This window comes from Manis javanica, chromosome 13 (genome assembly GCF_040802235.1).
Source record: "Manis javanica isolate MJ-LG chromosome 13, MJ_LKY, whole genome shotgun sequence".
NCBI lineage: Eukaryota > Metazoa > Chordata > Mammalia > Pholidota > Manidae > Manis > Manis javanica.
The window spans coordinates 66,352,004-66,367,799 of record NC_133168.1 but is presented as its reverse complement, the minus strand read 5'-3'; the positions used below and the strand labels follow the sequence as shown (position 1 = coordinate 66,367,799).

At 39.7% G+C, this 15,796-nt stretch overlaps 1 protein-coding gene across 6 annotated transcripts in view; it reads left to right on the top strand.

Annotated features, from left to right (window-relative positions):
• Window positions 1–15,796, top strand: part of LRP11 (LDL receptor related protein 11) — an 80,571-nt gene that overhangs the window by 2,227 nt on the left and 62,548 nt on the right. For all 6 annotated transcript variants that reach the window (XM_073219744.1, XM_073219745.1, XM_073219743.1 and 3 more), the window contains exon 2: window positions 6,836–6,993. In XM_073219744.1, coding sequence (XP_073075845.1) covers window positions 6,836–6,993 — 158 coding nt within the window. The remainder of the gene's footprint in view (window positions 1–6,835; window positions 6,994–15,796) is intronic.

The window sequence follows — 15,796 nt, the reverse complement described above, 5'->3', positions numbered from 1 at the left end:
TGCTTTTCTTTTTTTGATGGTTTTGCTTTCTGCAGATGCTCAGAATGAGAGTCAAGACACATCCAGGAGGCACAGAAAATTGTAGCTTTGGAGATTCAGGTCCTTGAGGGAATAAAACCTTGATGGCCCGTGGTTGGCTAAAGTGTGTTTGTTGTACTCTTCTTGTTCTTTGACTTACAGTAACACAAGCATGATATTTTAGTAACATTAAAGGGAAGTAGCCTCAGCCACTTTGAGAATCTGGAATCTCTGTGATCTGTGGGTCTAAAGAAAAGGATCTGGAAGTCTGTGCCCACAGAAGCCCACCTCCACCCAAGAGAAGACAGAACCCTTGTCAGGGGTCTAAAAAGCAAAGGTCAGTGTGAGTGCTCAGCCTTGAGGCAGACACTAGAAAGGACCCCAAAGTTTTCTCCTCCAGTGGAGGCAGGAGGCACTTTCACCTGGACCCCCACCAAAATCCCTGAGCCTGCCCCGTGGCTGTTACACACACATCCTTCTTTGCCCAAAAAGCCTGGACCAAAAATATCCCAGCAACAAATAAACAAAATCCCTTCCCCTTGTTCTGAACATCTGGAGCAAAGAAGGCTTTCCTATAAGCCAGGGAAACTGAAAGGAAAATAAACAAGGAAAAGAATATGCCCATGGAATAATTCTTTTAAAGTTTAGTTTACTAGTACAAGTGTCCGAGTTGTTTTTCCTCTACTTCCCTCTTTGCCATCCCTTCCCTAGGGAGAGTTAGTCTACAAATTCGGTTTTGTAGATGTTTCATTCACACTTCTTCAGATTCCCAGCAACATGGCAAAGGTTAACCCTACACACGTCTGTGTTATTCCTGTCCAGATGCTAAACCTCTTGGAGTTCTTTATGCTTCTGAGACGAGTTTTTCCTTCTTAAATTGTTTTCTCTCTCATGAGTATGTGTGGAATCAGGCTAAAGGAGCTTGAAAATCGTTTAGAAAAGCTCTTGCAGAGAATTTATTAGGGGATCCACTTAAGGTGAATAACAAGATCATGAAGAAATGGTGAGGAGCCAGGTGGGGTGGTATAGCACAGATTTATAGCAGAAACTGTTGCTGATGTTAATGAGTTTGGTGCTAAACTGTTAAAAGCTCCTTAGACACATGAACCTACTATGTCCCCACAGCACCCAAAGATCTAGGTTCTGTTATAATCCCCAGTGTACTCAAAGGCTTAGTGAGAGAGTAGCTTGCCCCAGGGTCTCCTAGCACATGAGTTGTGGAGCTGTGTTTGGAGCCCCCTGAATGTTCTCTCAGCTGTACGGGGCAACCTGACAGCAGAGAATTGGATGGTTGGATTTCCCAGGGTGGGACTGACCAGGTGGCTGTAGGATGGTAGGAAACTTGGAAGTGAGTGGAGGGTGCTACAGAAAGGTGTGCTGAAGTGACTAAATCTGCCTGCAGTAGTGTGCCGAGAGCAGGGTAGGGGGCTTGAGGTCCTGAGACCTGGGTTTGAGAGCCAGCTCCTCCTCCTAAGGATCCAGGGTGGACATGCTCTGTGAATTATAAAGGCAGCACACATAACCTGATGTAGTATAGACCCTGGTGCGGTTGGTCATGTGGCTGGCTGAAGGGATGGAGGAACCAGGTGCCTGATAAACGTGCAGAGCTATAGGAAGAGGGAGTGGAGCAGCAAGGATCTCAGAGGAGTTCGAGAAGATAAGCTCCCAGGGCTCCGGACTTGAAACTTTATGCGGTTTCCACTGGATATTCAGTTTTAAACTAGGATTTGGGGGAAGAATCTGTGTAATTTCTGAAGTCAGGGGCCCCCTTCTGTGCCAGGGAATATCTCGGCTGATAGGCAGCACTCTGCTCCCCTCTCTGCAGACTTTCAACACTTCCACCCTCAGACTCACCCTTACCTTCTCCCAGTGCAATGGAAGGAGCTGACCTTCCTGTTCAAGGCTAATCCCTCCACGCGTGCCTGACCAGTCTCCTGCCCCAAGAACCTGTCTTTCTCACAGTTTCAGCCTCTCCCTTTTGTGTTCTGAATAAACACCACAGAAGAGTGGCAAACAATTTAATAAATAATACTGAGATAATTGTTGGGACTGTTGGGGAAAATACATTCAGACCTGCAACTCTGACCACAAACAGTTAAAATCCAGATGGGTTAAAGAATTAAATAATTCTTTAAAAATTAATCCATAGGTTACTCCATATGCAGGAAAACTTGAAGAAAATAAACTCACATATATGGAGAGAAGATAATATTCTAATCAATTAGGTTACAGAGAAAGGATGGGTTATATGCCTGTGTTAAACTTTACATCAAGAAACAAAGGGAATTGCAAACAAGAGTCTGGGGAATATGGGATAAAAGTATTACATTAATAGAGCTTATGTGAATCAGTAAAAAAAAGTAAATGGGCAAAGGATATGAACAAACAGTTCTCAGAAGAGGATGTATAGTTGGTAAACATGGGAAAATATATACCTTTAGCTGCAATCAAAGAAATGCAAATAATGTCAGCTTATGTTTATTAAATAGGCAAAAATAAGTTTACTCATATTGGCATGCATGTGGAAAATTTACATGGTATTGTGATACAGTGAGTCATAAGAAATATGATTTAAAGATGAAATGGGTGTCTTGTCATGTTCATGAGACTTTTGTACCCCGCCCAAGGGCAGGAGCTGGAGGTTGAATCAGCCAATGGCCAATAATTTAGTCTATCATGACTATGCAGTAAAGCCCTCACAAAAACCCAGAAGAGCATCTCTTGGATCCTGCTTCTCAGTGGGGTAGAGCTGCTACGCTTGGGGAACTGGAATGCTCCCACGTACCACCAAGCTGGGCCCCAGGCTCCACTAGGATAGAAGCTCCTTTTTTGGGACCTTGATCTATATATCTCTTCATCTGGCTATTAACTTGTATCCTTTATTAAGCTGGTAAATGTGTCCTGAGTCCTGTGAGCCATTCTACCAGTTAAATCTAAGCGGGAGGTCGTTAGAGCCTCCAATCTGTACCCAGTAGGTCAGAAGCATGTGACCAGCATCTGGAGTTGGGGGTGGCGGGCAGTCTTGTAGGACAGAGCCCTCAACCTAGGCAGTCCGGTGCTGTGTTCTAGCAGATAGCATCAGAATTGAGCTGAGTTTTCAGACACCCTGGTGGCCGGGAATTGCTTGGTGTCCTGTGTGTGTGGGAAGCTCCCCCGCCCACCCACCCCCACACACACTGGAACCGGGTCTGGAAACCTGAAGAAGTTGAACTATTACTGTGTGTATAATATTATTATTGTTGTATATGTAAGGAAAAAAAGACACCGACAGGTATAATCTTATATGGTCACCAAAAGTGTAAATTGGTATCATACTTAGAAATCAGGAAATATGTAGCAGAGACTATTAAAATTAGTCATTCAACCTTCTGGAATACTTTTTTAGGAAAACGATCCATTCCAAATGGAAACTACCGGAAGAAAAGTTTATTATGGCACTATTTACTATGGTGAAAAGAATTGGTAACAAAGTAAATATCCAATAGAAGAGGTTAGGAAGTGAGAATGGCAACTGTGAAGTTCATGTAGTCACCATGGGCAATACTAGGATTTGTGAATAAATGTCAATACATAGGCTATATTAGTAAATCAGTAGGTTAAAGCCAGGATGTAAACTTATATTTACTGTAACTGGAACGCTTTGGGTAGCCCAAGTATAGTAGGAAATGCAGAGCCCTTCAGAAAGACCCACACTGACCCCGATCTGACAAGTTTTTCACTTGGGTGGTCTTAGGCAGCTAAGTTAGCCTCTCTGACCCTAGTTTCCTCATGAGTATGACCCAGATAATGAAGCTTACCTCGGAGACTTTTGAAAGCTGAGTGAAATTATGGCTCAGGTGCACTTAGCATGGTGGCTGGTACAAGGAAATCACCCAATAAATGGCAGTTATTAATTTTTATTATCATCAGCTCATGTCAAAGAAAACCAGAACAGTACACACCAAAAATGACAATAATCATATCGGGGTTGTGAATAATTTTTTTCCTAAAGCATTACAATTAAACAATGGAAAGTAAACACACAAAAACCAGCAAGAACCATAGTGGATTTTGACCTGTAGTACCTAATTGTCTTCCCTTAGTCTGGCCCATCTTCCTCATCCTGACTTCAGGAGTCCATTGTAATTTTTCAGTCCTTGGCTGTATCATTTGCACTCACCATATAGATCCAGATTCCGGAACGACTTCCTTGCCATTAAGGCTCTGTTTGCAGCAGTGTGTTCTAAATCAAATTAGTTAACAATGTTATTCTTTCCTGTATAAAATGCCACTTAGATAAGCTCCATCAAAATTTGGTATGACTCTTATTTCACCTCTGTAGATCTTACCAAGTGTGTTTAGTTTTCAAAATAAATCACTTTCCATAGTACTTAACATTGGTTTATTACATTTTTATGGTGAAAATTTAAAATTATATTTTTCTTGGCCTTCATCAACAAGTCAAATATTTTTAAATGCTAGCACACTCCTTCCCTCTTCCTGTTGTCACTTGTTTATTTTGAAGGCCAGTTTCTGAATAAATAAGCTCTGGCTCACTTTAAAATACATTATACACTGTAATTTTCCTGGACTTGAACTGAGGAGGAAATCTCTCTTATTTCGAATACAACAGTGATCAACTTGAAGGTTATGAGGGTTTCACTGTGTTCATAAATCATATCTTAAAGGTTACCTAAAGAGAAGTAAACAAATTTTTTTTCTTCCAGTAGGTGCAGGATTAATGAGTTTTGTAATATGTGGGATATTTCAGAGCTTACCTGATTTTTCCATTTTAAATCTTTGAGGGCTTAAAAATACATTATTAGTATTCATTGCTGTTTATAGCACATAGGTATAGTTTGTCTGCATAAAAACAGTATTTTAAAATAAATTTTAATGCAAACAGCTGCATAAACCATTCATTTAATGCAAATGAATGGTTCAGTGGTCTTTCGTTATGTCCTCTGCTAAAGTTCCCAGAGTCTGTCAGCTAGCAGAAGAGAGAGAAAATGGAGAAAGTATAAAGGTGATTGTTGAAAAAATGGTTTATTATATGAGTTTGCTTTCCTACTGAGTAATGTATTACCACTGAATTATAAGATGCTTTCCAGAATTTTAAGTAGTAAACGATTGTGTGGAAAACAATGAAGCTTCCAGAACCAAAGGAAAGTTATTTATAAAAGGATCTAATAGTGATGCAATTGTTACATCTCTCCTTACTGGGGAGAAGCAGAATAAGGACATGAGGCCCTGGATCTTTGCTTAGAGGTGGAAAAAAGAACAAATTTCTTCTTAGGCAGCGGTTGCTTATATGGCTTGTTTATGAGTCATTAGTCCTTGTTGTTTTAAATGACTATAAAATGGGACTCATCTTCTCTATGGACATATTTTCCTTTTGGCAATGGCAAGTGTGCCTATTCCTTTTAAACATACTCATAAAAAAAGTCCATCTCTCTTGAACGCTGACAGCAGCATTCTCATTCAGAAAAGCCACAGCTCTGAGTTCCTCACACAAATTCTGTTTCTGGGTCTCTAGACAAGAAGGTAGGACTGGATGGGTAGGTCTCTGAACACCTAAAGGTTATGTTATCTTGTTGGAGGATTTTTCTTCAGCCGAGAATGACCCAATCGGATTAACGTTCCAGAAGAATCATTCTAGCTGCAGTGTGTCCAGAGTGATTACCCTTTGTTGCCTGGTGAAAAACTTAACAGAAGTGCTGCTAGCCACCAATCTCAGGCACTTCCTGGGTTGGCCCCTGGAAGCAAATTCCCCTGTGGCAGAGGAGAGCAGTGCCTCGGCAAGACCATTCAGAGGAAGTTAAGGAAGAACTAGGCCAGGCCAGAATTTGGATCTGAGCTTTGGAAGAGGGAGGAAATAGTGGATGCCAAAAACGATGTATTACAAGAACCTACAGAGTTCCTCCCCTGCCCCGGATCAGTTATATTACTAAGTTTCTTTAAAATATATGTTCATTTGGATAAGGTACTAATAAGAAGCTTAAATCAATTGAAATATTCACAGCTTGACCATTATAAATGTTTTCTGTATGCAGCTTCTCCTGTCAATCATCACTGAAGCAGCTGTTGGTTAAATATTAATATTTAAGTGAACATAGTGAGCCTTAAATTATTTACCATTCCAGATCAAAGGTACATACATGTTTTGCTATTGTAGGACATCTCAGAAACAGTCCAGCTTTGTTATAAAAATCAATTGCTAGAAGCTGTGAACCTCTTCTATTTCATAGATGAAAAATTGGATTCCAGAGAATTTTATGTAGGCTTTATTTTGTGTGGATCCAAGAACTTGCCTTAACTTTTCCAATTTAATTTCCTATCCATTCAACACTTTTATCAGTTCTATTTTTAAAACCTGAGAATAAGAAAAAAATAATCTTTGTTTTTTTTTCAGGCTTGTTTCAAAAATACTTTTTTGGGGGGTAAATTCCTTTAACAGAACTTTGAACTTAAGTTATTTATAAATGAAGTGAAAATTTCACTTTAGAGAGTAAAACTACTCCAGTTCGGAGGGCCACATACTCTGTCTTGTACCCACAGCTTTGTCCTAGCTATTGCTAATAGCTGACACTCCACACTTCCCTCTTCTGCATGTATTATAGCCAAGTTCCATATTCATAATATGGAACTGCCTTTTTAGTGTTTACTATATAAAAAGAATACAGTGGAAATCAATAAGAAAATAACTTTCAGTTGCTGTACATTCTCTTAGCAACTCTTGGCTGGACTAAATCTATTCTATCAAACAAGATACCTCTCTTATTAAATCAGAAAAAGTAGGGAATCATTTCCCTTGTGAATTATTTATTTTCTTTTACAGAAAAAGACAATCCCCCGCTTAGCAAGGCCGGGCAGGACGTGGTTTTGCATCTCCCCATGGATGGGGTGATTTTGGATGGCCGCAGGAGCACAGATGACCACGCCATCATCCAGTATGAGTGGACACTGCTGCAGGGTGACCCCTCAGTGGACATGAAAGTAAGTCATGTCATCATTGTAGTGCAGACGAATGGTTCAGTGGTCTTTCGTTATGTCCTCCGCTAAAGTTCCCAGGGTCTGTCAGCTAGCAGAAGAGAGAGAAAATGGAGAAGGTATAAAGGTGATTGTCGAAAAAATGGTTTATTATATGAGTTTGCTTTCCTACTGAGTAAACAGTGAGCCTGATCACTGGTTTTGAAGCTCATCCTCGTTCGTGCTGCTTTTTTGTTGACTTCTCTAGCACACAAAGCGCTCAGGCTTTGTTGTAACGACTTAGATTACATTTATAAAATTTTTATTTCGTCTTTTCTTAGTTCAAGGTCCAGGTAGAAAATCTGAAAACTACAAAGTAGACAGAGGAAACTACAGTACTGACTGTAGAATGAACTCATCCTTCACACGATCCAGAAGGAAACCATCTTCCCTAGCAGTGAGGCCTGCTTGAGATACTGGGGTTAGTAAGCGAGGGGCAGGGTGATACCAAGTGCTGCTCTTCAGGTTCCCCACACTGACTTCATCAGGCTTAATCTGGGCTGGGCCGGAATTGTGGAGGATGGGAATGAGACCCTTGTCCAGTAGCTGCCCTTTTTTTTTTAATTGAGATATAATTCACATATGACATCATATTAGTTTCAGGAGTACAGCATAATGACCCAATATTTGTATCTACCACCAACCATCAACACAGTAAGTCTAATGAACATCCATCACCACACACTTTTTTTTGGTGATAAGAACCTTAAATACTTAATCTCTTAGCAACTTTCAAATATGCAATACAATATTATGTATTATAGTCACCATGCTGTACATCACATCCCATGACTTATTTCTCTTATAACTGGAAGTTTGTACCTTTTGACCCCCCTCACGTGTTTCTTCTGCCTCCACCCCCTGCCTCTGGCTACCACCAATCTGTTCTTAGTCTCTATGAGCTTAGTGTTTTGTTGTTTCAATTCCACATGTAAGTGAGGTCATATGGTATTTGTCTTTCTCTGAGTTGTTTCACATAGCATAATGCCCTTGAGGTCCATCCATGTTGTGGCAAAATGGCAAGATTAAGATTTCCTTCCTTTTTATGGCTGAATAATATTCATATATATATATATATATAATATATATATATATAAAATATAATATTATACATATAATATTTTCTTCATTCATCCATCAAGGGACATTTAGTTTTTCTCCCTATTGTGGCTATTGTAAATAATGCTGCAGTGAACATGGGAGTGCATATACGTAACTTTCCGAGGTAGTGTTTTCATTTCCTTCAGATAAGTACCAAAAGGTGGACATGCTGGATCCACAAAGGATGTCTTGAATCATGAGGCAAGTGGCTTTTAATTATCAACACTGTCAGGACCCTTTCTAGGGGTAAATATTTCCTGGGTTAGGCAGATAAGCTTCATCCAAACCACTTCAGTTAGTGGAGGTGGGAAAAATCTGTATTGGTTAGTTAGGGCTGCCATAACCACGTACCACAGACTGGATTAACCAATGGAAGTTTCTTGGTTCTGGAGGCTTGTAGTTGGCACCTTTTCCTTGCTGTGTCTTCTTAGGTCTTCCCTCTGTGGGAAAGCACTGATTCATATCTATTGGAATGAATACAGAAACAATCCTCAGCTAGTACTTCAAGACTGATTTAAGGACATTGATTCAGTCCATGATTATATAGATGTGGAATTGGCCTGCACCCTTGGTCAGCACTTACCCAGCCTCCCATCCAGATAAGAGCCACTTGTATCACATACCCTTCCAGTGGCCATCTGCTCTGCCAGATGTTTCCAGAGGTGGAGTGCTGTTTCACATCATGTCCTATGACACCTTAAACAGTTCTGTCTATTAGGCTAACAGAATGTGCCTCTCTGTTGCTTCTGTGCATTGGTGCTGGGTTTTCTCTTTGGAAAAGCTCTGAACATCCTTTTACTCTGTGTATCAGCCACTGAAGGTTTTGAAAAAAATGAATGGCATCACTTGGAATGCTCTTCTCAGAACTCACCACTCCCAGTTCTTTCAGATGTTCACCATATGAACTGGTTTTCAGACCATCTGGCCTACCATTCAGCTTCTTGAGGATTTTCTCAGATTCATCCATACCCTTCAAATCCAACAACCCTAACTGAACCCCTATGTAAACTGTGGTTCTTCCTGGAACACACTAACACCCATTGTCTCTAGGTCTATTAATGAAGCTGAACTTTTGTAAACTATTTTAGTAGCTACTTCACACAATAGATTGATGTTGAGTTTTCCATGAGCAGGATTACCTAAAACCTGTCTCATCTTTCTACCTGAACTGCTGTCCTGATGGTCTCCCCATCCTGTGTTATAAAATTGATCGTTGAACCTGGGTGAAGGATCTTAGATTTACCTTTTTACGTATCAGCTTTTTGGTTTTCATCTACAACAGAAATAATTTCAGATTTTGAGTGTCATTCATCATATTTATTATCCTTCTTGCATTGTGTCAACTGTAAAATTAATATATCTTTATTAAACTGTTTGAGAACTAAGATTGATCAGGGAAGATCCATGGACAAATTGATCATACCATCAGAGAGCTCCCTTGAGATTGACACTATTAATTGACACTTCTGGGATATATTTGTTCAAGCAACTGTAAATCTGCTTCGGTTACCATCTAGCTTTTCATATTTGCTACTGAAAGGTTTATTCTCTAAACAAATTGCACATATGAGTGCTAAATAAAAACAATGTTGATGATCAGTATTTAATTTACTGAAAGCATTCAAAAAGAATTAAAACCAGGCATTTCTCTGAGCCGACTCTGGTGCCATCAAGAAGGAAAATGTGGACCAATTCTCCAGACAAATGTATAGTCACTTGCAGATTGACCTAAAGTTATAAAACCATCATCTAAGTGGCAAAGTCTGTGATGAGAGAGCCATTTGCCACCAAACTGTGACTGCCTTTAATGGTGTACATTCATGAATGCCCCAAGAAGATATTCACCTTACTAGAACCTCATCATGATAAAACCATCGACTGGGTTCCCACTCAACACCAAGCAATTTAGGCATATCTGTAATCCTCAGAACAACCTCAAAAGTAGGTGCATCCTGATTTTGTGGATTAAGATTGTAATAAAAAATTGTGAAAGATTTTGAAACAGCAAGAGGTTACTGAGTACCTTTCAATGGAATGCTGAGGGTTGTAAAACAGATCCTTCTAGGTCAGCGTTTACAAACTGTGGAAAACAGATAGGAATGCAAATGATTCTTGTCCATAGAAATGCAAATAAATTTTTTCATATAGAGATGCAATTGATTTCCACCCTGGGCAAAAGTGGATTTCAGACATGACATTTTAGCACCCAGAGGTGTTAATCTATCAATACCTTCATTTCAGTACCTAGTAAGTACTAATAGCAAACTTGTTTCAGTTTGCGTCTACTAGCAACATTCATGACTGCTTGTATCTTCTCTGTTCTTCAGATTCTCCTTTGAATCAGTGGAACTCCTTATTGGCTCTCTAATTAATGAATTCAGTGAAATCAAAATTGCTGCATTTCATATTACATTTGCATGAAAGTCATGGCTTTAACATTTTGAGAATTTACTTTAATAGTAATTAACAACCTCCAGGACCATCCCTTTGATCCCATTGATTTGGGCAGCATGATTTTACACTCCAAAATTTCTGACAAAAAAATTGGGACTCTTAAATCAAATCACTTTTTTTCTAGGAATGGGATCAGCTGACTGGAGTGTTAATGTACTCCTCCTCCAAGCTGCAAAATGGGACTAATTTGGAAGGTCATTGGGATAGCAAAGCCATTAAGTCAAAACCCAATGCTGGAAACCCTTGTTCTTAAGCCTCTTGACCATCCCTAACACTCAGGGTTTCTCACTGGTCAGGCTTTCCCCTGAGAGCCTACACCAGCCCCCCTTCTTCAGCCCACCTCTCTTCTGATCTCATCTTCTCTGGTAGAAAAGCCAGCTCTCCCTTTGTCTTATGATCCTTCAAGACCAGCTTGTAGGACCTATCTTTTCATATCCAAATGACCCATACTGGTATTCAAAAAATAACAAAAATCAATGAGGTTCTCACCATAAGAGGAATTATGCTGCCAACTTGATTATGATAAATTAATACCTAACCTTTTTTAGTACCTAGTATGTATCCAGTACTAAGCTAAGCACCTTACATTGAAAGTTCATATTCCTAACTTAGTTTCTTCATTTAGAAGAAAGCATGTAAGAGATGATTGGTCAGAACCAAGAGGTTATCCACTATTCTTTAAAGTTATATATTTTCTGCCCTTGAACAGGATGTTCTACATCCACTTAACTGAATATTAATCTGTAATATATTAAATGCAAGAATACACATTTTTTCCAGCAGCCCATTTGATGACACCAAGTTTCATGATTATTCAACATAACACATTGAAATCTGAAGTCAGAATGTAAAATATGTCATTTAGGAACAAGATACAGTATAAGGATGTTCAGGGAGGTTTGGAATTCATAAATCTATGGACTGATTTATATTCATCAGTTGTGGAAGATTTTTTAACTAAATGATTTTAGAATACCACATGTAATGGAAGCTTACTAAAGGATGGCTATTATTTACACAATGATTTCATTATTAAATTAAAATGAATTGCACACTGGCTTGCCTGCTGCACATAATTTTTTTAAATGGATAGGTATATTATCATCCAAACTGGTACATATTTGGAAGACAAAGGACATGGTATTAATAATTACACCAGGATCACAGAGATAAACTGAGGCTGTCTTGAGGAATGTGGGTCTTTCTTGATAAAATATAAGTTTCATGAGACTGGAGAGTCTGTATGAGGTCTCCCACCTCAGTTTCATTTCTAGACCACCCTGTCAACCAAAATCAACATGGCCTTTGTGTTTAATTAAAAGTTTTTTCAGCATCTTACTGAAGACCTTGGCTTGGAAGTCAGCTTATCAGTTTATAAACTGTACCAAACATTCTAGTGTGAGAACATCTTAAGTTCTTTTTTACAACAGAGGAGGGTTGTTGCTCCAGGAGGAGGGGTTCCCCACCTGGAGCAAGTTCCCTATAAATTTGATGACACCGAATAAAGGCAAGGGTGGGAAGTTGGGGGCTTAAAAGGGGGTTTTATTCTCACAGCAGGTCTCACTCTCTCCTGGTTCCAGCACCCTCTTTCCTCCTCCCCAGCATGGGCTCAGTCCTCTAGGCACCCCAAGAATCCACACAGCTTCCCTCTGCCTCTCATAGTTCTCCCTCCAGACTTCCACGCTCATGTCTCTCTCCCCACCCTCCCAGCTCTCTGCTTTCCCACCCCTCACACCAGGAGGAACCCTGCCCGTGGCTCTCTGGTGACTGGCAGATGCCTGACCAATTATATACCAGGAACTGAGGAAAGGAGAGAATGGGTGTTTCCACTCCTCCCCTGAACCTGTACTCCTGTGACTGACCAGCAGCTGTCCCTGGTAAACTTACCGTAGATGTGCAGGCAGGCTCTTATGTATGTACAATGGGTGCTGTTAAGGACAGGCAGGAATCCTGGTCAGAAATTTCCATTTTCTCCACAAGGGTAGAGAGAAGAGGTTGTAGTAATCAGTACACTAGGGCAGTGTCTAAAAGAACAGACCATGGCTATCCTGATGCTAGCTATGTACAAGAGAGAGCAACGATTAGGATTGTTAATTATTCTAAAATATTCTAGTAGGGACACAAGAACTGTACCAGGTTAATCTTTTGAGTATTCCAGGCTGGCTTTTCTATTTTTTATTTTTTCTGGTCGTGGGTGAGGGGCTGTGAAGGTCCTGTGATGTAGGCAAGAATGGCTGCAGGGCATCTTCCTAGAAGAGCAGGAGCTGACTTGGGGCCTCTACAGCTCTCAGAGCTCTGTTTGTCTGCAGGACCACTGTGGGGAGCCATAGAACTTCATTTTACTTAACAACCCCAACAGATACAAATAGTATTTTAAAATGGAATCTTAGAAGGTTTCCAGGAAAAGAACATAAGAACAATAGTACTGGCCTTTTCTCTCATAGGGCAAAAGAGCACAAAATAACTATTGAATTTCAAATTCCATTCTGACTCCTTTGCAGGAAATTCATCATTTTCTCCTCTGCAGTCAGATTTCCTGGGATTTGGGTCAATACTGAAAATACCACCAAAGGAAAGAATAATTACATGTTAAGAAGATGATTAACATTGTATGTTAAGGAGATAATTAGAAAACATGTTGAAAGATTTTATAGAAGTTCAGTAACAAGGATTTTCAAAGCAGCCTGAGGGTATTTAGCCAATCAGTACCCAAGGTTCCAGAGAGCCTACAATGGTCTTTAAAGATTAAAAGCTAACTGCAGCCCTTGTCTTGTTTTCTACTTATCTCTGTTGATAACAGGACAAAGAAATATATAAAGTCTCTAATAACACAACAGAATTTATAAGAATAGTGAAAGATTTCTTTAGAATTCTTTTTTTTAAGAATTATTTTCAATGAGGGGAGAGCAATAAGCTGTAGAGGGCTTTCACCTGCCTGTGGATGCTGCCAGAGGGTCACCGTGGAAACCTCTTCCTCCCCCTTTCTTCTCCATTTCCCCCTCCCTTCTTTCTTCCTTTCTTGGTATTTTTTTCTTTTTGTCTCCTAAAGCCTAACTGTACTTTGTACTTACTAGGATTCTACTAATAGTTGCTAATTGAAAGATTTTTTTTTTTTGAAGGGATTGACTATTTGGCTAACCTTTCAAAAAGTGCTCTTCTAGCCCTCAAATTTGTATTATCCTTCCCAGCAAGATGGGCAGAATTGCACTGTCAGCGCCTCTGTTCTCTTACTGACATGATGAAGAGCCATTAAGTGTTGTCTGAAATTACTCTGTCCCTCACTAAAGGAGATCCTAGGCACATATAACCTGTTATTATATCTTAGCTATTGAACAAGTTCTAGTCTTGTAAAAACAAAATGTAAATTATTTCAGTATAAGGTATCATAGACATTCTAGGCCTTTGTGGAAAAGGGGAGTGGGATTATAGGGAGGAGATTGTTTCCAAATTTAAAAAAGAAAGAAAAATAATAACTAAGTAAGTGGGAAAGCTTCATATCACATTTCATCTATTTCCTTCCTGCTTCAGTGAGTGAGTTTAGTAAGAAAGAAAGAGCTCATCAGCAGATACCTCCTACTGCGGTAGCCACTCACTTTACTTTGGTTTTGAATCCTAGCTCCACCATTCCCTATTTGTGTGACCTTGGCAGACTACTTAAACCATTTGCAAGATGAGAATAACAAGAGTCCTTCTTTCAAGGTGTTAGTTACTGGGATTAAAGGAGATAGTGAAAGAAGGCCCTTGGAACAGTGAGCAGCACAGAGTAAACGTTTCAAATGGTGTCATTCAATTTATTATGAGATCGTTTTCCCTTTCGTGGTGTCACACGGTTCCTGATAGTCTTGCCTTACCCCACGCATGCTATGTTACTGCCTGGGTGATGTTCTTTTAGAGCTCTGAAGTCCTTTTCCTGTTCAGAAATGAACATCAACATCTCAGACAGTAAATTTACAGCACAATAGGCTTCCAGTAATCACAGAAGTCTGCAGTCAATCTGAGCTTCCAGGCCTGTGATTAATCCTGACTTACTCTCCCTTTTCCTTCAAAGGTCCTGACTCTTCTACTGTGTGGAGGTGCCTTTAGAGGCTTTCAACAACTTATTTTGTCTTGTTAGCAGCTTGCTTGGGTTGGGTATAAGCTGTGCCTGGGTTCTTTTTAAGAAATGATTCTTGAAACAATGAACAGTAAGGTCTTACTCTGCTGATCAGGATATAGGATCCAGAAATGGCTATGAGCATGGGATTTAGAATCAGATGACCTGGGTTCAGACCCAGTTTTATAATTCCCTACCTGGATGAACTTGGGAAAAATCACTTCATTCTTTAAACTTCAGCTTCCTCAATTATAAAAAGGATGATTGTACCTGGTAGGTTCCTGTGAGGGTTAAAATGGGAAACTGCAACTATAGCACTTAGCATATTACAGAGCATTAAATGAACACACAAGGAGAGGTAACTATTACAGTTAATTGTAAACATCTCAGGATGTAAAACATTTTTGGAGTCTCTTTTGAGCAATAGTTTAACTCAAGCACAATTGGAATAGATTTACTTGCATATAAACAAATAAAAAATGTATAAAACAAATAAAAAATCAATTATGAGGTCATTCTAATAGCAAAGAGCAATGAGTAAGGCACTCTGAAAAATTTGTAGGTGATAATGCCCTCAAATAGCTTGACTCCTCCAGTTGAGGAGATTAGACATGCACCTAACTAACAAGAACACCAAGTAGAAAGTTTGGCAAGGCTGTAAGAGAAAGTAGATTTAATGCTACTGGAATTCAGAGGAGGAAGAGATTATAACCTAGCTGAGGGAGATCAGAGAAGACTGTACACATGAGGGTCCTGTAACCTTAACATTTTGACAGTAGGACTCATGTTGACTTGAACATGTCAGGTTGAAAAGATCCACATTACGCAGTGCAAAACTTTTGGACATGTCTTAGAGTGTTCAAGTTCAATGTGTATTCTCTCCTTATAATAACCTAGGACCAGATAATCAATATCCATTTAAAATGAGAATCAGGTTTGGTTTTCCTCAGAGGACAATTGCCCAGTGGTCTGTGCAAAAACTTGCTTTTATAAACTTCCCTAGTTAGGAAGAAGGGCAGGGCAGTAGGAGAAGAAACAGGAAGGGAACAGTGCTAATCATTGGTCTGTAGATACTATGCAGTACAGCCAGGTGTCAAGATCAGCTCATCTTCCCACGGAATG